Source organism: Schistocerca gregaria, chromosome 2, assembly GCF_023897955.1.
Source record: "Schistocerca gregaria isolate iqSchGreg1 chromosome 2, iqSchGreg1.2, whole genome shotgun sequence".
Lineage (NCBI taxonomy): Eukaryota > Metazoa > Arthropoda > Insecta > Orthoptera > Acrididae > Schistocerca > Schistocerca gregaria.
In genome coordinates, this window is record NC_064921.1 from 597929315 (window position 1) to 597953087 (window position 23773).

General features: G+C 38.8%; 1 protein-coding gene across 1 annotated transcript in view; it reads left to right on the plus strand.

The window, feature by feature from the left end:
- The window catches only part of LOC126334526 (uncharacterized), a 75836-nt gene that overhangs the window by 45218 nt on the left and 6845 nt on the right, over positions 1 to 23773 (plus strand). Inside the window, exons 7-8 of the mRNA XM_049996876.1 lie at positions 2106 to 2300; positions 12988 to 13124. Coding sequence (XP_049852833.1) covers positions 2106 to 2300; positions 12988 to 13124 — 332 coding nt within the window. The remainder of the gene's footprint in view (positions 1 to 2105; positions 2301 to 12987; positions 13125 to 23773) is intronic.

Genomic DNA, 23773 nt, shown 5'->3' on the forward strand with positions numbered 1-23773 from the left:
GTTGGATGACATTGACTTGTTCCAGGTCAGTGCCAACCATTGTTAGCAAATAATGTTTGTGGTAGCTTATAATAATATTTCAGTTTCACTTGTACAAACCATTTAAGCAATAGTTATCTATGCATGTACTTCTGCCTTTATAAAAGTGTGGATATGTGTATATACTTACTTCTTCTACATGCTGCTTACCCTGTGTCACTAATCTTGGTGTGAGAACAGGCATCAAATAAAATTCACAGTGCCCTGCGTGCATGTGCTGTTGTCCTAGATTACAGTTTTGCCAGAAGGTTGCACGGCAGGGTTCTTCAAGAGGGATTCCAGTTTTTTTACCATTGTTGGACTGAGAAGAACAACACCAGGAAAACTAAAACCGTATTGCCTACCATGACTATTCAAAGTGAAATACTTTGTTAGCATGAGATGCCTTCACGATAAAATACCAAAACTAAAGAAGAGACAGTGACAATTATATCACTGTTCAACTAACCTAAAGTCCTAAATCTGAATGTCCAATGAAAGACACTGAAATCAGTTAAGACCCTTACAGATGCTACAGTCAGTTGCAGTAAATGCCTCCCAAAATAAATGGGTAAAAATTGTTTCTGTTGTTTTATGTTTGGATGGTTGGACTGTTTCATACAGGAACATGTGCTCATTGTATTAGGGATTGATTTCTTTTTACACTTTGTAATTCTCTTCAGATGTCAAAGCACAGAGTATACATAATGAATATTACAGAACTGCTTTTGTATGCAAAACACATACATGTAAATTTGCATTTTTGTTGCAAATATGGCAGTCATACTTCAAATATAGCTAGTTCATAACAAAAATGTAACAGTCAAGTGTAAAAAAAAACTACCAAAGACAGTACTGCCAGTGGTATGGAGCAAGTGATGTGATCAATCACTTAGGCACTTGGTATTACATTCAATAGAATTTATGAAATTGGGTGGACTTCAGTCACCAAACATTATCTGTGTTCAGCAGTAATGTAAGTCCACCTCTGTAACTGAGTGGTCACTGTGGCTGACTGCCAGGATTTTTACTTAGTGGTAGGACTGGAACAATGGTCCACTCAACTTCATGATGCCCACTGAGGGCTATACTTGATAGAGAAGTAGCAACTCCACGGTCTGAAAAGCTGGCAATGTCCAGAAGAGGAGTGTGATAATTTCACATATGTCCAGTCAGTTCCAGTTGGCTCATGGAGACTAGAATGGCTGACATCTTCCTTAGTTTATAATATGACTGAATTTTGTGGCCATTGCATGTATTCCACGAATCCACATCTGTGCATAACCATGGGAACACCCAATGACTGACTGTGAGAATAATCATCAAAACAATAACAACAACAGCTACTACTACTAGTACTAAATCATAATGACATGGAAGTATTTGAATTTCTACACAAAACTTTGACATACATTCTCCAAGCGAAAACAGTTTCTGACACCTTACATTAATATTGCAGGCAACTTGATTAAAAATTTTATCCTCAGAAGAATGAAAAACAGTGTGACAGAATTATGCTGAATCACCATAACATATTCTGTGGAACGAAGAAAATACTGTGAGAAGTAAAATGTTTAACAAATGAGATCTGGTGAATTTGTTCTGGCCATTTGCATATTTATCACATTGTCATGGCTTTTTTATATGCAGAACAGGGGTGTAGTAACTATATTTAACTATTAGTTGCTATTTTTGTCAGCATGTCTAATCTCTAGACCCTTGAATACCACTTACTCAGCTTAACTTGAAATGAGTAGATTGCACCCAATGAAGTATTTTTCGATCTTTGAAATTGTTCTTTTTATTCTTCATGAGTTTGAACAGTGTAATATTCCATTTTCTGGTATTTCTCAATAGAAGTTAATATCTCTTCACCTTTAAATTTTCATTACGCACTGCCATTTTCTGACTGTTTCTGGAATGGTCAATAGTTGTTGAATTTATGATGTATGAATAGAGCTTTCACAACAAAACAAGTTGCTTGTATGTGTTTTGATTACTTTTGTCACTAACAAAATCAGTCACGTCTACATTAACAGTTTCTTTATATTAATTTTCTCTGCAATAATAATTTTTTCCTGTTTCAGTGTGTTCCTATCACATGGAATAAACTTCGGGGCTCCCACTATCTTTTTATTTACTGGAACATAGTGATGTGGATGAGCTGGGTTATAGCCAATCGACGAGACCCAGGATATGTTCCATGTAACACAGATGCCTACCACCGTGCAATACAACAGATAGCTTACTTGGATAAATGGCGTAAACGAGCTGTGGCATCGGTTAGTGCATAAGATTATTTGATGTGTGTCTTATTTTGCATGATGTCTTTAATGGAACTGTGTTTCTGCCAGCTGTTAATCTGTGTCAATAAGACAGTGATAGGTTTTTTTTAAAAAATATTTTTTAAGGGTCAGATGGTTACTTGTTTTCCACTGGAACCAAAGTTTAAAATTAGAAGGAAAAGATGGACATTATTAATGAAATAACTGAATTAAATTTAGATACCAGTGTAGTTAAAATAATTTCTGCTGATCAATGATTGCCAGAAATAATTAGTGAAACTATCAAGGACAGTGTCAGTTTCATGAAGAGTGAAATGATAAAACCAAATAAAAGCATACATATTTTAGAGTACCATTATCTTCTGCAATTATGCCAGTGCAATTTTTTTGTGATGTGTAGGCAACGAGAATACGTATGTAGCATATCCACATTGGCAAGTTTCTTTTATGTACTCAGAAGGTGGCACAAATTCATTCTTTGCAGGATGCCTTACCCTCAGTTTTCAAAAATGCAAAGTAGATGTAAAAATGAAGAGCATTATTACACAAGTAAATTAAAAATAGTTGGACATAATTACATTTTTGTAGGTAATCTATAGAGATAAGCAGAATCACTCTTATGGTCCTTCATTTCAGAAAGTGGTCTATAATAGAATACTGGATTTTTTTTCTGCTGGCCAATATTTGTTGAGTGCCTCTCAGTGTAGCTTTTGTTAATGAAACTGCACCATGCCCTTTGAGTATGTGGACCACAAAACTCTACTTGACAAACTAAAATGTTATGCAACTAACTTGATGCCACAGAACATTGCCTACCAACCGATCCCTTCTTCTAATCAAGTTGTGCCATACAAATTCCTCTGCTCCCCAGTTCTATTCAGTACCACCTCATTAGTTATGTAATCTACCCATCTAATCTTCAGCATGACCACTTTTTGAAAGCTTCTATTCTCTTCTTGTCTAAACTATTTATCATCCACATTTCACTTCCATACGTGGCTACATTCCATACAAATAATTTCAGTAAAGACTTCCTGACAATCTGTACTCGATGTTAACAAATTTCTCTTTATCAAAAATGCTTTCCTTGCCATTGCTAGTCTACATTTTATATCCTCTAACTTTGACCATCATCAGTTATTTTGTCCCCCAGATAGCAAGACTCATCTACTACTTTAAGTGTCTCATTTCCTAATCTAATTCCCTCAGCATTACCTGATTTAATTTGACTATATTCCATTCTCCTCATTTTGCTTTTGTTGGTGTTCAACTTATATCCTCCTTTCAAGACACTGCCCATTCCGTTCAACTGATCTTCTAAGTTCTTTGCTCTGTCTGACAGAATTACAATGTCATTTGCAAACCTCAAAGTTTTTAATTCTTCTCCATGAATTTTAATACCTACTCCAAAGTTTTCTTTTGTTTCCTTTACTGCTTAAGGATTGGGGATAGAATACAATCCTGTCTCACTCCCTTCTCAACCACTGCTCCCCTTTTTGTGCCCCCTCAACTCTTGTAATTGCCATCTGGTTTCTGTACAAATTGTAAATAGCCTTTCGCTTCCTGTAGTTTACGTCTGCCAGCTTCAGAATCTGAAAGAGTATTCCAGTCAACTTTGTCAAAAGCTTTCTCTAAGTCTACAAATGCTAGGAATGTAGGTTTGCCTTTCCTTAATCTTTATTCTAAGATAAGTCTTACGGTCAGTATTGCCTCATGTGTTCCAACATTTCTACGGAATCCAAAATGATCTTCCCCAAGGTGGCTCTTCCAGTTTATCCAGGTCCCATCTCCTTAAAATCCCACCTTTTTGCAGTTTCTTCAGTTTTAATCTACAGTTCAAAACCAATAGATTGTGGTCAGACTCCACATCTGCCCCTGGATGTGTCTTATAATTTAAAACCTGCTTCCTAACTCTCTGTCTTATCATTATATAATCTGTGTGAAACCTTCCAGTGTCTCCAAGCCTCTTCCATGTATACAACCTTCTCTCATGATTCTCAAACCAAGTGTTGGTTATGGTTAAGTTATGCTATGCTATGTGCAAAATTCTACCAGGCAGCTACCTCTTTCATTCCTTACCCCCATTCAATATTCGCCTACTACTTTTCCTTTTCCTACTATCGTATTCCAACCACCCATGACTATTAAATTTTCCTCTCCCATCACTATATATATATATATATATATATATATATATATATATATATATATATATAAATTTCATCATCATCTGTGGAGCCAGTTGCCATATATAAACTTTTACTACTGTGGTAAGCGTGGGCTTCATGTCTATCTTTACTACAATAATGCGTTCACTATGCAGTTTGTAGTAGCTTACCCACACTCGTATTTTTTATTAATTACCAAACATACTCCTGCATTATCCCTATTTGATTTTGTATTTATAAGCCTGTAGTCAACTGACCAGAAGCCTTGTTCCTCCTGCCACCGAACTTCACTAATTCCCACTATATCTAGCTTTAGTTATCCATTTCCCTTTTTAAATTTTCCAACCTACCTGCCTGATCAAGGGATCTGACATTCCACAGTCCGATCCATGAACACCAGTTTTCTTTCTCCTGGTAACGACATCAGTAGTCTCCCTCCTGTGTAGATACAGCCTTCCTGCTTGTTTTCAAACTTAGTTCAACTTGTTCCCGTGAGTGGTGCCGTCACAGCATGTCTTCAAGATGGCTGCTACATTTGACGTTCGTCAGAAGCAACGTGCTGTCATAGAATTCCTGTGCTGTGAAAACGAGACAGTGGGAAACATCCGCAAGAGATTGAAAAAGGTGTATGGAGGTGCTGCTGTTGATCGCAGTACAGTTAGTCGGTGGGCAAGCAGGTTACGTGATGAAAGCGGGCATGGCAATATTGAGGATTGTTCTCGCAACAGCAGGCCTCTTACTGCACACACACCGCACACCACACAATGTGCAGAGTGTTAACGAATTGGTAACTGTTGACAGATGCATCGTAGTGAACAAATTGTCATGCTACATTGGGATATGGGAAGGAAGTGTTTGCAGAATACTGAAAGTGTTGGCGTTAAAAAAGGTTTGTGCCTGGTGAGTTCCCAGGACGTGGACAGTGGCTCACAAAGAAACAAGAAAAACAGTATGAAGCAAAATTTTGGAACAGTATGAGACCGGTGATGAATTTCTTGGAAGAATTGTGACAGGTGATGAAACATGGCTCCATCATTTTTCAACATAGACGAAGAGGCAGTCAATGGAGTGGCATCATGCAAATTCAAAACCACTTCTTCTTCTGGAAAACTTATGGCTACAGTGTTCTTCGATTCCGAAGGACTCTTGCTTGTGGCCATCATGCCTAGTGGAACCACCATAAATTCTGATGTATATGTAACGACACTGAAGAAACTTCAAGCTCGACTGAGTCGTGTTTGACCACATTGGCAAAAGCAGGATGTTTTGTTGCTGCACGACAATGCATGGCCACATGTCAGTTAAAAAACCATGGAAGCAATCACATAACATTGATGGACAACACTGAAACACCCGCCTTACAGTTCTGACCTGGCTCCATGTGACTATCATCTCTTTGAGAAACTGAAAGACTCTTCGTGGAACAAGGTTTGAAGATGATGACTCCTTTGTGCACGCTGCCAAACAGTGGCTCCAACAGGTTGGTCCAGAATTTTACCATGCGGTTATACAGGCACTGGTTCCAAGATGGCATAAGGCAGTTGAGAGGGATGGAAATTATGTGGAGAAATGAAAATATTGTTCCTAAAGGATGGATTTTTTTTTTAAAAAAAATAGTGTGCATTTCTTTTGCAGTGACCGTCATATACTGGTGCTTCAATTCTGCCACCTGTTTTCTTCTGAATCACTAATTCCTAATCATGCAGATGCATTCTTCTTTTCTTCCATTAAACCAACAAAATTAACCTCCAATTCATCATCCTCTTCCATAATCAACCATACATCATCTTTCTGCCAGCCAATCACCACCAAATATCCAGCCCACTGTTGAAGAATCAATACCGACATGTTGAAATGTCTGTCTAAAATCTTGTTTCTAATGAGACCTGTCCAGTAACAGCACAACTCCTGCACCTAGTTGCTGGAATGATATGCATGCCATTGACAGGGAAAACAGGTAACTCTTCTGTTACACAAAGCTGTTCATACTAACTTTTAGAGATCGCTGTAGTATAACTACCAGAATCTAAAATTGCTGTAATTTCATGACCACTTACACTAAGTTCAGTCACTGGATCCAACACTTCAACTACATCGTGAATATCTTCTGTCAGTAGTTAAGCCCTAATATCTTTTCAGACATTCCAGAGAGGAGTTCATCCAAAACTACTTCTAGTTTGCTGGAGATCGCGCGTGTTCTCAAGGTCTGTCATCCACATCTCTGAGTGGCGAACAATCCAGAACTCTTCCATCATCTACTGTCTGCTTGATGGTTACACCTATCAAAATCATTTTCTCTCCTCTCCTTGTTTTGGATTTGGCCATCATTACACCAGTAATTTCTCAAATGTTTGTCTTCTCACGTATCTTGTGTCACAGTTGAATTGTCATGTTGTTGGTCCCATGACTGAGATCCATAAATCTTTTTCTGCAGAGTATCATTTCATTGAAAACGTTGATTACAATGAGCCATATTTCCCTGTGATCCCCTCAGCATTCTTTCACAATCTGTTTCTTCTAAATGATCAACAACTCGTAATAACTGATCAAAGTTTGTGACACTGTTTCCGTACTTTCCATGGTAAATGATTTATCAAAATTACCATCAAATCATCACCACTAGTAGGACTGTCCTGATAATTATTGTGCTTACCATGTTTTTGAAGAACTTCACATATCAGTACCTCATGCCCATTGTAGTTATGCATAAAAAATTATTTCTCTTTTATACTTTGTTGTTTCTCGCATGACCAGTATTTGCGGAGAAATGCACTTTCAAATTCTGCGAAGGTAATGTACTGGTCGGGTACACTGTTTTCCCATGTCCTAACACCTGCATTCATGTGTAACACAATAATCTATTTTTTCCAATTCATTTTGAATCCATGCAAATACAACTTTAAATTGTTTTTTGAAATCCATGCGATGCAACTGTTTATATGGGTCAAATTCTTTAAACTGTCCTTGACCAAGCACACTGTTAATGATGTTTTTAAAGCAATCTTGCATTAATATTTCTATTTCTTGTGGGGGTAATATTTGTATCTACTGTGGTATGGGGTATTCTTACATTCGTAATTGTGTCTTCCATTGTCTGTATTTTTTATTCTAGATAGGAACATTGTTGTTGCACACCAGATACTGCTTCAGTAACTGATTTTTTTAAATTTTCCTCACATGCAGTTGGAGCTCGAACTATCCCATTATTTGTAACAGTGCTGTTCAGTAAAGCTTGTTTTACTACTTCTGTTTGTGAGTTGACTGTTTCTGTAACTCAGTCTGCTTCGATCTTTTGACACTATGCTGCAGCCATGTACATAAACTTCGATTGTTTCTCATGAAGTGATTTCCTACATTCCTGGGAAAAATTATTAAACTGACAAATTCATTACAAAAATTCAGTCTTTAGATCTAACATTTTGTCCAATTTTTTTTTCTTTGTTGTCTGAATTTTTGTGCAGAGTTTTTTGTCCAAACCAGCATTCATTTTTTGTAAAAGCTGCATCAGTATGTCCTCTCTCCCTACAACCTCAACCCTATTGTTACTGTTACTGCCTCAAGTGTTTACTTTTATGTTTGTATTTTCGCTTTCCAGGGCATCCATGTTTTGAATTCTACCACATAGTTGTGGTGCACTTTCATCAGTTTTGACTCTGGTTCTAATGATGGATCCAGGTTTCATCAACAGAGACACATCAGCACAAAAAGTGTTTTGTGTTGTGATTAATCACCAAACATAATGTTGAAATGTTCTGCCGGAGGCACTTTTTGTTGACTGAACAATCGCCAACACCCAGCTTCTTTGTAGCCAATTCTCAGTGTAGGATATTATGCACTCACTCAGTTGAGCAGCGCACCGTGTCAGCACTCTCATAAATTTTTATTTGGCTGTCTTGCATTACAATGTCGTGGATTTTGTCAGTGGTTTCATTTGTGGTGACCTCAATTGGATGGTCAGTGTGTGCTTTGTCTTCAGTAGTTGTCCGATTGTGTTCAAATTCATTAATGCAAAAGGAAATGGTCTTCAGTAATGGTGCAAAGCTCACATGAACTTCATCCGATTTTGTTTTGATGTGTGCAGCACTCCAATCCTTCAAATGAAAATGTTTGTTAACAGCACAAAACTCTTTCTCCAATTTTGATCGCAGTTGACACATTCAGACTGATATCAACAATGAACTGTACAATGTGCATTATTGAAATTCTTTATACAATGCTTAGAATAATCAAGCTTACCAGCCATTAAGGCACCACAAAAATGTTCTATTCTTTCATGGAAATTTAAGAGACTTATCAAACCACCCTCGTGAATGAACTGCAACTCAGTGGGTAGTAGTCAAGACTATAAATACCAATCAGTCCTACCTGTTGTTTCTGTCACGGATTGCTTCTGTCATTTTTAGCAATGATATATTAGTGTGAAAAATATGACGTTGCGCCCCAGGTCTGAGTCTGTATTAAACAAAACACTCTCTGTAACTAATATGGTAATTAAGTTAAGTGGTTGAAGGAAGGCAAGGGACAGAGAGTAGTAATGAGATGATGTAGACAATTTCATGCCAATAGTTCTGCTACTAGTGTTTACATTTTTTTGTAAAAAAAAGTGTTAATGTACACTAATGAACCAAAACATTCCTCACCGTCAGATTGAATGCTACTTGGTGGTATTGTGGCACGTGGTGTGGTGTGGTAAGGAAACTATATGAGCAGAGCAGAGGTGACCAGAAATTATTTATAAATGATACTCACCACAAACGAGGAAATCTGCTGAAATGTGCACTTTAACATTGGACAGATTGTAATGGTGCAGTGCCTGAGTAGAAGCATCTCAAAAATTATGAAGCTTGTCAGTTGTTAGTGTGCCATCATGAGCACCTATGAGACAAGTAGTTGAGGGACAGTGAAACTGCAAGTAGGTGACAAGATGTTGGCTGTCCACACTTTATCGCAGAAAGTGAAGCTGACCAATATTGCTGGAGTAATCAGACAGAACAGTGATCAGTATGTAAAGAATGGATGCCATGTGTAGAACGTACTGATTTGAACCATAGAAAGAAATACCTCTGCAAAGATTGTTGGAAGAATCCAAGCCATTTGAAATGGTGTGGATGGATATTTTACGTCCATTTAACCAAACTCCAGTAGGTAACCACTACTTGCTAAGTTCATATTATGTTACAATAACTGCCATTCCAAATCAGCAATCGAGTACAGTGGCACAAGATATGATGAATAACTAGTTTGGCCTCCCTAATGTGACAATTACATATCAGGGTACCAATTTCACATCTTAACTTATCAAGCAACTATGTCATCTATTGCAAATCCACAAATATATTACTAGTTCCCTGCATCCACAAGTGGATACAGAGGACAGAGCACATTCACAGTACCGTTGGTAAAATGTTGAGTTGTTGTGTAAATAGTCACCACCACTACTGGGATGTTTACTGAACCTATGTCGTGGCTGCATATAATTCAAAAGTACATGATAGCATTGGGCTTTTGCTGCGCAATATGGTATACAGTCAATCAGTATTATGTCTTACTCACCAGCCACCATAAGAGAATGGGGGAGAAGTGAGAAATTAAGTACCAATCACCAGACTGCAACTCAAAACTGAAAGGAAGGGAGATTGGAAGAGATGTGAGGAGAGTACCACATACATTGTGGTTTTGAAAAAGGAGTTGGCCAGATGCAGGGGGGGGGGGGGGGGGGGGAGACTATTGAAAACAGTATTTTGTACAGCAGTACTAAAACACCTAGTGCAATAAAATTCTGAAAGTGTCTCGGTTGTTGGTACCATTGTGATTCTGACTGCTTTGTGTAACCTGTATCTACATCAAACACAAAACTTGTCAACCCACTGAGCTTCCAGTGCACCAGCTCCCCAAGGGTTCACCTTAAGAAGTAAAAAAAGAGTAATGGACAGCCAATGAACCACAGGGTTATGCTACATTAGAGTAAGGGTAAGAGAAGAAGCTTGCATTTTATTTTTATTTATGCCAACCAATAAAAGGTGTTAAGTTATGTTCTGTCCACAAATGTGAATAAGCACAAATCGGGAGATGGATTTTCTTCGGAGGAGGAGGAGGAGGAGGAATGTTGCATCACCATGTAGTCTGCATTAGAGAACTGCTTCAGCATAAATGCAGCAAAATGATGTCATAGGAGGGATGCTGTCATCCTAATGACCAAGCACTTTGGTGTAAGAAGGCACATTCAGAGAGTAACAACACCCATTCAGTACATTGACACTGCAAAGTATGTCCATCACTGTTTCTGAAGGGCAAAGTTAGGACTTCTTGCAGCAGTGTAAGTGTGTCCAGAAAAGCTGTCTGGACAAGGAAACGAGGATAAATGAAGTCACCATTGTCTCACAGAGACAGCTGAGCATTCCAGTATGTTTTGGTTTCTGGGCTGAAGCAATGACATATGGCAAACACTAGCCAGCCTGGCTCATATAAATACCACTCCAGTCAGACCCTCTCTCAGCTGTTCTTAGACAATATCCAGGTATGTATATGATGCATAAAATTTAGTATACATCAAAACCAGTAACTTCGAAACAAAGACCACTTGCAGTTTACAATGAAACTGCCAGCTATTTTCTACAAACTTCGACTGCAGTAGCTGTAGGCATTGGCCTGAGCTAAAGTACGAGGTCCATTCAAAAAATTCCAGCACTTTGTCCACAATTTTTTTATGCTTACATTTTAGTAGTATCATGGAATAAGTTTGTCCCTCTGGTCGAATTCATGATGAACTAATCCTTCAAAGTGAAAGAAAACCGTCAGCACGAGTTTGACATTTGACCTGACCTCGTTAGTCTTGGAGATCATTGCAGGCCAATTGTATAGGTTGAACAACCTTGGTCTCAACATCATAATGATAGACTCGTGTCTCATCATGTTATCATCATCTTAAGGAACATATCTTTCACAGATTGCAAAGCGAAGGTCCATCTCATCTTGACTCATGAGCAATGGGACGAACTTTGTGGCAAAATGATGCATTCCAAGGTGTGTGTCAGGATTTCATGACATGATCCATCTGAAATGTTACATTTTTCTGCAATCTCTCTAACAGTCTGTCTTCGATTGGCATGCACAATTTCATTGACTTTCCCGACATCGGTAAATATCGAAAGTTGTCCTGAATGAAGGTCACCTTTAACTTTCATCTGTCCATATTTAAATCATTTTAACCATTTGTAACACAGTTTATAGGCTTCCTGCATAAGGTTTTCTTGAGTTTCATGCAGAATTTAACGCAACTCTGCCATCTTGAAATTTGCGAACTGTGTGACACAATGTTCTACTCAATACAGCACTGAAATAAGAACAAACAGACATACAACAATGAAACCGTTGCCTGTTACACATTAAACACAGGTGCGTGCAGGAATGCAAACCACTGGTGCAAATTTATGAATACTCCATAATTTTCGAACTGACTTCGTATGCATGCAATTAACTTGATGCATTAGTCCCACTGGGTCACCTGCTGTGTGACTTTCTTCTGCTGCCAACCACCTCCCCGATGGGTTGCATGTTCAAGCCAGACCAGTATCTGCCTATTTGCCACCAGTGTAGGGATCATGGCTTGATCCCTACAGTTTCATCACAGAGGAAAACCCAAAACATTGCCACAATTTAATCCTTGTACCATCAAAAAGATGAATGATCATCAGTGACAGGGGTGCTGGAAAATTATTAAAGTAGTTGAAACCGGTAATGTGTAACAATTGTTGTTGCACTGGAGAGAGAGAGAGAGAACACCTTTTGGATCTTTCATACAAATAATTTATAGCACACCTTTTTCAGGTGAACTTATTGTCTTATTAAAAGTGTATTTTGCAGTTAAATATCTTAAACACTTTGTAACAATCGATTCAATATTGACAATTCCAGCTTTGGTTGTGTTCTAAAATTGAGGATGAGAGGAATCACATGTCAGGGATCATCTAGCCTCCTTCTGAGTGATTGACACATCATCACTTTTATATTTGTCTCTCACCAGCTAACAAGTGTAATCCCACGTGAACACTTGTATAAGCAACAGATGTTCTCTTTTTCATATTTTTTTCCTTTATCACTTAACGAGCCTAATATGTTTCACCACATACTTCACTGCTAACTGACATTTTAATGGACACTTAAGTTGAAATAACAGGTACATATAACAGCTTTCAGATTAAGAGATTTCCTTATTATTATGAAGTAATGTTAAAATCGAAAGAATTAGAAAATACCAAGTGAAGAGTGACGAATAGCAAGAATCACATTTTGACTGTCCTTGGTCATATTTAGTTTTCCCTCAGAATCTATTGACTTCAAGCATGATTATTCACTTGTAAGCAGATAACAGTATATTATACTACTTAATGTGGGTAAAGACTAAACTCTACAAATATGCTCCTCTTAACTCACTTCAATAACAACCTCGTGCTGCTCTGAACAAACTATGTTGTTTCATGATGTATAGAAATTAATGTTTATGTTTGCATTTACAGGTACTGCAGCGTCTTTGCCACACATGCCGTTGTCTGCGACCATTACGTGCAAAACATTGCAGGGTTTGTGGCCGTTGTGTTGAATATTTCGACCACCATTGCCCATTCATCTACAACTGTGTTGGGTTACGCAACAGGTACGATGCAGTAAATATTCAAAATACTATATTGAAGCAAGTACGAACTACTGATCCTTGCACTGTGCCACATTCCACTTAGGTAGCAGAGCTAATATAAATGTCATTGATAGAGTAACAAGTCAGTCCTAAGATTTCAGACATTGAATTGAAATTTGAAGTCATAAGATGGAAAAAAGGTGGCATAACAGTAAGAAATACCCGAATATTACAACATCAACAAATGGAAAATCCAGGATAGAACAACAACATTAATACTGTGAAAAGGCTAGAATGCTACTTACCATATAGTGGAGATGTTTAGTTGCAGACAGGGATAACAAAAAGACTGCTAAACAAGTAAGCATTCAGCTAAAAGGCCTCTCTTTTGGGTGTGTGTGTGTGTGTGTGTGTGTGTGTGTGTGTGTGTGTGTGTGCGCGCGCATGTGCATGTGCGGTTTTTTGTCTTGATTCAGGAGGTGGCCTTTGGCAGAAGGCTTACTCGCTTATCATTCTTTTTTGTGCTTGTCGGCAAGTTAACATCTCCACTGTATGTGGAGTAGCAATCTTTTCACAATATTGTGAATAGTGCAACACTTAGTATAGTAAATCATAGATCAGTGGCACAGTCGACAGGAACACAACAGTAGGATTTAAATTGAATCCCACCATCAGCAATTAATTTTTGTGTTAATGCATTAATTTATTTATTCTATCCACTGCATCGTGCAAGAAAAGTAGGCTACAAGGTGAATAATAAATTTGTCATTTTCTGCTACATCTATCAATGCAGTTAGAGTGATATTACAAAGATCTCTGCAGGTTTCTGGAATGAGCTTAGGTCAATATTCTAATATGGTCTGTTTTGTCTCTGTCCATATGTTTTAAATGGAGATGAGGTCTGTTGCAGGAGGCAGCCAGTTACAAAGAGAAATATGGTTGTGTTCTGCAAACTGTTCCTGCACTATACCTGACATTGACAGGGGTGAACACAAATATGGGAAAATCAAAAAAACAACAACACATTACCATGCCTAATACATGAGGTGTAACATACCATATGGTGTAGGGAAATATGTTTACATTGAAAACAACTTTCATTCATTTTGGAATGGACACTGGCAGCTCCTGCATAGATTTCAAGGATTCTTCTACCATTATTCTTAAAAAATAGTGGCAAGTTCAGGTAAAAATGGTGGAGCTGTGCAGCAGTCATGCACCTTTCTCTCAGAAGTAGACAACAAAACCAGAATTATATTGAGTTCTAGTGACTGTGGTGGCCAGGGGAGATTTCGACAATTTGGGCTGTGTGAACAGGGGCCCTGTCATCTTGGAACACAGCACCACCAGTGGGGGTTGGACCTGATCAGCCAAAGTGGTTACAAAATCCTTGGAAGTAATGCAGCCTTAAAAGGTAACTGTGCCGCCCCCCCCCCCCCCCCCCTCAATGGAGTACCACAATATGGCTGCCCAAATCATCATCAGACCCCCCACTATGGGCAGCAAGCAGTCTGTGTTGTTGGTTTGCAAACTCAGCTGGAAGTTGTAAACTGTGCGAAACAAATTACTTACCTCCTCCTCAGTCCACGTTTTATGGCTCGAGCACCATGTTTTCCTGTCATGGACGTTTGTATCACCGACAGTGGTTTTGGAATTGCAATTCCCAGCTTATGTACCTCCCTTCGTGTGTCAGTGTTGACAGCGTTTGTGAGACATTCAGTTCTGCAGTGACTTTTGCAGCTGTTATCCTCTTATTTTTTGTCACAATTCTATTCAGTGACTGTCATAACCACTCCACACACACTTTCGTCCAAATTGTAACTTTGAGGATGATATGTTTCCTCTTTCCATATGTGCAGTATATATCTATGACACGGTCTTTAAACACCAAACCCTTTGGCTCCCTTGGGTTACGGAAGCACCCATCACACAAACACCAACAATTTTCCCACATTCAAATTCACTTAGCTTCCATGTAATGTACCTACATCTACAAAGAAAACTGTTCTGACCACAACTGACAATTGCAACATGTTGCGTGCTCTCAATAGGTGCCATTTCATGGTCAAATACAACAGCACCATGTGTGGGCCTGGCTAGTGTCTGGAATGCATATCTCACAGTGCTTTCATACTTTTGTCCAACATTTGTATAGTGGAGACTGATACAGTTGTTGCACTGATGGGATCATCGCTGCCCATAATAAGTATACTGGACAAGAAGTCAGCCATCTGATCTTATGTGGTAGCCCAAATCTATTGGAACACATCCAGCCCCAAATTGTTACTGGCACATGGTCGTTGTGAGGTGACTCATGGATTACAGTTGGGGTTCAAAACAGACACCATGTGGCTTACATACTCATCCTGGACCATAATTGAGTTTGGGAAATACCAGTTTGTCAAAAAATATTACATTCTGGTGGTGACAATAAGTATTTTCCTCACTAAACGCTAATCAGTGGAGCGGACAACCATCGTGTTTTATGTATCATTGCACAATGCGCTCAGGCATGCTATGCTGGTCCCAAGTCTCAAAAGACATCATATTTGCTGCATAACAGTAGTAATATGACCACAAACAGCCAGTTAATGATGAGACATGACTTGTGAATAAAGTGTATGGACTCAAAGCAGAATGGTTCAAGTATCTGATTTTGAGTCATGAGCTCTCATTAGCGGTTATAGAATTTGTGATGACAGACAAAAAATGAATTTCACATATGTGAACGAAATTAAGCAGTTCAGCCTCTGTATCTGTATCCACATAATTCCATGAAAAGTGGAGGTCTCGTTACATCTGTAACACTGCCTTTGCTTGGTGGCATATCAACACAGCTTGTCTCATCAAACCTTCACCGTATATCAATGGTATTTAGGTCTTTTTTTCATGTTAATACTTCAGTGTAATTTGTCTGAAGGTTATGACTGTAACCATAAAATCACAGGACATTTTTTCGAAAAAAAGTTTAGAAAGTGAATGCTTGAATTGTAATACTGAATGATACACATTACAATCCCCCCTCGCCCCTCAAAACTATAGCTCAGTCTCCTGGCTTCTTTTATAAAAGATACATTTGAGTTGTGTAGCCTGTTTTTAATTCAGTAATATAATTCTAAGTATACCTACTGCTGCTGCTGTTTAGACAGAATAAGGAGCATTAATCACCTTTGCCATTGTACTGTAACATCATGGAATTAATTTATAATTAACTATACTATTATTTCAATTTTTTGTCGAAGTCAACCACATCATATGTGGCTTTAACAGCAAATGTTGCCACCATAAGTGACCCCCATTGATTTATAGCCATATCTGTGGAAAATTAACAACAAACCCTCTATTCTGCTGTTTCCATGTAGACATATCTCCTAGGGCAAGAAAGAAAATGAACAAAACCTTATGCGCATTAATTTGGAATAAAACCTCTGCCCCTTTACACAGAAATCCTACTGTGTGTGTGTGTGTGTGTGTGTGTGTGTGTGTGTGTGTGTGCGCGCGCTAATAATAATGTATCTTATTTTCAACAAAAGCTTGGAATAGGACTAGAATACAGACAGGACCATTTCTGCATAATATTTGAAGTAACTGTTGTTCTTCCCTATGTCTGCAACGTAATCTGAATATAACACATAAGAGGCTGAATATAGAACAATGCCACAATCACAAATTTGTGCTAATGTAAGCCAATTCGAAGTGTCAGCAGGCCGATGAAGCAGTTACTTAAGAAATTATATCCATTTTTCAACCAAGCACAATGATGGTTTTGTTTTCTGTACTTTTGAAGTAGCATGTATTTTCTTTTAATGTGATTATTTGTAAGGGGCAGCAATGGGCTATTGGAAGAAAGGAGTAAGTTTCTTTTTAGGTGCTAAATTCATTCAGTAAATTTTCAGCAAACTGGTTTTAAACTAATGAATTTTTTCTGTGGCAGTAGTTCTTCCCACAGGACAACCTGTCGTTGCAAAACTCAGGAAAACGAACAAGTCGTCCAACACTGGAGAATTAGAAAAGTGTTAATCTGAATAAGTTACCATCCTCTGTAGTAAAAAAGTAATTTACTTTTGTTCTCCAGTTTCACCCACTACAACCCAGCTCCAAAGTTAAGGCTGCTAAAACACACTTGTTTCTGGCACTATACTTGAAGGTAGCCATTTTGAATCCTGGTGATGAAAATAAAATTTCACCATGATTACAGGAGGAGGCGACTTGTTAGTATTAAACTACTCCAACCTCTCCACATTAAGCAAATGGGACAATTTTGATGGTATTCTGCACATTCATTAAGCTCAATCTGTCTTGCTGCTGTTGAGAGCAGAAGAGCATGTGCTCTCACTGTGTTTCCAACATAAGCAACAACACCACTCTGGTAAACACCGTCATAAAAAGCAAACAATCACTTAAGCTAAATCACTAACCTTCTGAAAAGAATTTGTGCTTAATGGGTTAAATGAAGGAAGCATTGCTACTCTAGGGAAAATTTACAGAAAATTACATTTCTGTTAGTTAGATGACTTATCTGGTATAGAACAAGCACATGGATGACTGTTTCCCTTTTGAGAGAAAACCAACGTTTACCTTTTTTTAGAACCGTAAATAATGCACAGTGAAAAAGTAAATAATGAGGTATTGCTGTGAGAGAGACATGGTGTCTTGAATGTAGTTAACAGTTTCTTTAATGCACTATTGCACTAAAGGAGCTTAGTTGACTTGGATAACTTTTGCTACTAAATTGAATTTGCCACGAACATCCAGTTTATCAAAAAATTATGGATATGCATAAACGTATCATGGAAGTGGCACTATTTAATGGAGAATCGTGATTAGGTTTGTCTCAGTTTTTGAACTTAGAAGTTAAAGAAAAAACGATTATCAGCCACGTGAAACGTCACACAGTGTGTATGTCGTGATGTGACTCGGATAAACTATCTAGGCATCTTAAAGAAGGCATCTCTCTCTGAAGATGAATTTTTATGTGCCTTCACTCTCAGGAAACACCAAGAGGCAGCACTACTGTCTACAGTCATTATCCAATTTTTCAAGAGTTCAGAAACTACAGTAAAAATAAATCACATCCGTATCATGAGATTAAGGTAAAATAGTCTATAGTTCACTGCTTTATGTTCCCTGTATCATTAGACCGTCTATTTTCCCTTTTTTTTCTGCTATGCAAAGTGTTTCAGGGAGAGCATTGGGGAACGATTACAATAATTGGTGGAAAAAATACAGTAGAAGAAGAATGGGTAGCTTTGAGAGATGAAATAGTGAAGGCAGCATAGGATCAAGTAAGTAAAAAGACGAGGGTTAATAGAAATCCTTGGGTAACAGAAGAGACATTGAATTTAATTGATGAAAGGAGAAAATACAAAAAATGCGGTAAATGAAGCAGGCAAAAAGGAATACAAACGTCTCAAAAACGAGATAGACAGGAAATGCAATATGGCTAAGCAGGCATGGCTAGAGGACAAATGTAAGGATGTAGATGTTTATCTCACTAGGGGTAAGATAGATACTGCCTACAGGAAAATTAAAAGAGACCTTTGGAGAAAAGAGGACCACTTGTATGAATATTAAGAGCTCAGATGGAAACCCAGTTCTAAGCAAAGAAGGGGAAGCAGAAAGGTGGAAGGAGTATATAGAGGGTCTATACAAGGGCGATGTTCTTGAGGACAATATTATGGAAACGGAAGAGGATGTAGATGAAGATGAAATGGGAGATATGATACTGCCTGAAGAGTTTGACAGAGCACTGAAAGACCTGAGTGTAAGCAAGGCCCCGGGAGTAGACAACATTCCATTAGAACTACTGACGGCATTGGGAGAGCCAGTCCTGACAAAACTCTACCATCTGGTGAGCAAAGTGTATGAGACAGGTGAAATACCCTCAGACTTCAAGAAGAATATAATAATTACAATCCCAAAGACAGCAGGTGTTGACAGATGTGAAAATTACTGAACTATCACTTTAATAAGCCATGGCTGCAAAATACTAACGAGAATTCTTTACAGACGGATGGAAAAACTGGTGGAAGCTGACCTCGAGGAAGATCAGTTTGGATTTCATAGAAATGTTGGAACACATGAGGCAATACTGACCCGACGACTTATCTTAGAAGCTAGATTAAGGAAAGGCAAACCTATGTTTCCAGCATTTGTAGACCTAGAGAAAGATTTTGACAGTATTGACAGGAATACTCTCTTTCAAATTCTGAAGGTGGCAGGGGTAAAATACAGGGAGTGAAAGGCTATTTACAATTTGTAAAGAAACCAGATCTAAGTTATAAGAGTTGAGGGGCATGATAGAGAAGCAGTGGTCAGGGAGGGAGTGAGACAGGTTGTAGCCTATTCCCGATGTTATTCAATCTGTATATTGAGCAAACAGTAAAGAAAACAAACGAAATTCGGAGTAGGAATTAAAATCCATAGAGAATACGACTTGGCAAACAAATGGTAATGAGATGGGGAGCCATTAATATCAATGGGGGCTACTCTGGGAAGAAGGTAGAGCTGGCAGAGGCTGCAAGTAAGATGGGGCTGGACATTTTAGGTGTTAGTGACATTCGGGTAAGGGGTGAGAAAGAAGAGGAAGTGGGAGGTCTACCTGTCAGGAGTCAAAGCAGGAATAGCACAATGGGGTGTAGGGCTTTACATCAGGAAAGAAATGGAACCCAGCGTAGTTGCAGTAAGGTATGTAAACGAACGACTGATGTGGATAGATTTGACAGTGTCTAGCAAGAAAATTAGGATTGTGTCAGTATATTCGCATTGTGAAGGGACAGATAAAGATAAGATGGATAGTTTTTATGAGGCACTCAGTGATGTAGTTGTTAGAGTAAAGGACAAGGACAGTGTTCTGCTCATGGGTGATTTTAATGCCAGGATTGGAAATCGAACAGAAGGGTATGAAAAGGTTATGGGTAAATTTGGAGAGGATATGGAGGCCAACAGGAATGGGAAACAACTCTTGGATTTCTGTGCCAGTATGGGCTTAGTAATCACAAACTCCTTTTTAAACATAAGAACATTCACCGGTATACTTGGGAAGGCAGGGGAACCATATCTGTCATTGACTACATAATAACAGATCAGGAATTCAGGAAGGCTGTGAGGGACACACGTGTATTCAGGGGATTCTTTGATGACACTGATCATTATTTAATCTGCAGTGAAATTGGGATTGTGAGGCCGAAAGTGCAGGAGGTCAGGTCCATATGTAGGAGGATAAGAGTGGAGAAACTTCAGGATAAGGAAATCAGGCACAAGTACAAAACAGCGATCTCAGAAATGTACCAGTTAGTTGAATGTAGTCAATTACAGTCATTGGAAAAGGAATGGACAAGGTACAGGGACACAATACACAGTACTAGAAGTGGCTAAAGAATGTCTTGGAACAGTAGTAAAGGCAGGATGAATTAAACAGCTTGGTGGAATGACACAGCCAAGGCAGCCTGTAAAAGGAAAAAGAAGGCGTATCAAAAATGGCTAGATACTAGAACTCAGGTAGACAGAGAAAGTTATGTTGAAGAAAGAAGAAGTCTTGGGAAGACTGGGGGTCAAGTTACTGGAAAACCATTCTGGAGTGTAATTAGCAGTCTTCGAAAGGGAGGTAAGAAGGAAATGATAAGTATTTCGGACAGGTCAGGAAAACTGCTGGTGAATCCTGTTGATGCCTTGGGCAGATGGAGGGAATATTTTGAAGAGTTGCTCAATGTAGGTGAAAATATGATCAGTAATGTTTCAGATTTCGATGTACAATGGGATAGGAATGATGATGGAAATAGGATCACAGTTGAGGAAGTGGAGAAAATGGTCAATAGATTGCACTGCAATAAAGCGGCTGGGGTGGATGAAATTAAGTCGGAACTCATCAAATACAGTGGAATGTCAGGTCTTAAATGGCTACACAGGCTGGGAGTCGGGACAGGTTCCATCAGACTGGACTGGACAAAAGCAGTAATCACACCAATCTTTAAACATGGAAACAGAAAGATTGTAACAACTACAGAGGTATCTCTTTAATCAGCGTTGTGGGTAAAATCTTCTGAGGTTTTGTTCAACGGAAAGTGCGAGTATTAGTTGAGGACCAATTGGATTAAAATCAGTGTGGGTTTAGGCCTCTTAGAGGTTGTCAGGACCAGATCTTTAGCTTACAGCAAATAATGGAGAAGTGTTATGAGTGGAACAGGAAATTTTATCTATGCTTTATAGATCTAGAAAAGGCATATGACTGGGTTCCTAGGAGGAAGTTATTGTCTGTTCTACAAGATTATGGAATAGCAGGCAAACTTTTGCAAGCAATTAAAGGTCTTTACATAGATAATCAGGCAGCAGTTAGAGTTGACGGTAAATTAAGTTCATGGTTCAGAGTAGTTTCAGGGGTAAGACAAGGCTGCAACCTGTCTCCACTGTTGTTCATATTATTTATGGATCATATGTTGAAAACAATAGACTGGCTGGGTGAGATCAAGATATGTGAACACAAAATAAGCAGTCTCGCATGTGCGGATGACTTAGTTGTGATAGCAGATTCAATTGAAAGTTTGCAAAGTAATATTTCAGAGCTAGATCAGAAATGTAAGGACTATGGTATGAAGATTAGCATCTCCAAATGAAAGTAATGTCAATGGGAAAGAGATATAAACAGACTGAGTGCCAAATAGGAGGAACAAATTTAGAACAGGTGGACGGTTTCAAGTACTTAGGATGCATATTCTCACAGCATGGCAACATAGTGAAAGAACTGGAAGCGAGGTGTAGCAAAACTAATGCAGTGAGTGCTCAGCTACGATCTACTCTCTTCTGCAAGAAGCTAGTCAGTACCAATAGTAAGTTATCTGTGCACCGTTCAATCTTTCGACCAACTTTGTTGTATGGGAGCGAAAGCTGGGTGGACTCAGGTTACCTTATCAACAAGGTTGAGGTTACGGATATGAAAGTAGCTAGGATGATTGTAGGTACTAGTAGATGGGAACAATGGCAGGAGGGTGTCCACAGTGAGGAAATCAAAGAAAAACTGGGAATGAACTCTATAGATGTAGCAGTCAGGATGGTGGGGTCATGTTACATGCATGGGAGAAGCAAGGTTCTCCAAGAGACTCATGGGTTCAGCAGTAGAGGGTAGGAGTCGGAGCAGACCAAGGAGAAGGTACCTGGATTCGGTTAAGAATGATTTTGAAGTAATAGGTTTAACATCAGAAGAGGCACCAATGTTAGCACTGAATAGTGGATCATGGAGGAATTTTGTAAGGGGGCTATGCTCCAGACTGAATGCTGAAAGGCATAATCAGTCTTTGATGATGATGATGATGATGAAATAAATAAAAACTTTGAGGTTCGCCGATGACATTGTAATTCTGTCAGACAGCAAAAGACCTGCAAGAGCAGCTAATCGGAATGGACAGTGTCTTGAAAGAAGGATATAAGATGAACATCAACAAAAGCAAAATGAGGATAATGAAATGTAGTCTAAATAAATCAGGTGATGCTGAAAAAATTAGATTAGGAAATGAGAGGCTTAGAGTTGTAAAGGAGTTTTGCTATTTAGGGAGCAAAATAACTGATGATGGTCGAAGTAGGGAGGATTTAAATGGATATTGGCAATGGCAAGGAAGGCGTTTCTGAAGAAGAGAAATTTGTTAGCATCAAGTTTAGATTTAAGTGTCAGGAAGACATTTGTGAAAGTATTTGTATGGAGTGTAGCCATATATGGAAGTGAAACAGGGACAATAAATAGTTTAGATAAGAAGAGAATAGAAGCTGGGTAGATCACATAACTAATGAGGAGGTATTGAATAGAATTGGAGAGAAGAGGAAATTTGCAGCACAACTTGACTAGAAGAAGGGATCGAATGGTAGGGCATATTCTGAGGCATCAAGGAATCACCAATTAGTATTGGAGGGCAGCGTGGAGAGTAAAAATCGTAGAGGGAGACCGAGAGATGACTACACTAAGCAGATTCAGAAGGTTGTAGGCTGCAGTAGGTACTGGGAGATGAAGCCTGCACAGGATAGAGTAGCATGGAGAGTTGCATCAAACCAGTCTCTGGGCTGAAGACCAGCACCAGCAGCACCACAACCACAACCTAAGTGTTGAATTATAAACTTTATATTGTACACAACCCGACAAAAAAAGCTGAAGCACCCAGAAGAAATGGTCGATTGGCCACGTAGCTTCATTCTCATACACACCATTGGCGAGTTTGTAAGTCTTTCGATTTGCAGTTTGCGTCACAGGTGGAATGATCACCACAGTGCATTATTACAATACCTGTTACAGTATATAAAGGGTGTGACCAGTATCAAAAGTGATCACTGTGAACAACAGGGAGCTCCACAAACTCACGAGAGATGGTATTCTCAGTACCTACAGGGTTTGAATAAGCCTCATTGAGGGTCTCCATTTGAGCGTCTGATCAAATTGTACAATATCTAAATTTGTTAGGCATTCAGGTATGACAGTAGCCCGATGACGGGCTGCATGGGAATGTGAAAGCAGGCATACTTGCTGTCAAGGTTCTGCTCAACCATGTCTGGCCACCACAAGGGAGGACCACCATATCGTGCGCCAAGTATCAACCCCTTCACATCTGCATCTGCCAATGGATAAAACATAATGGAATCCCTGTAACATTTTTTGTCATTGTGCACCATGGTTTGGAGAGTAGTGACCA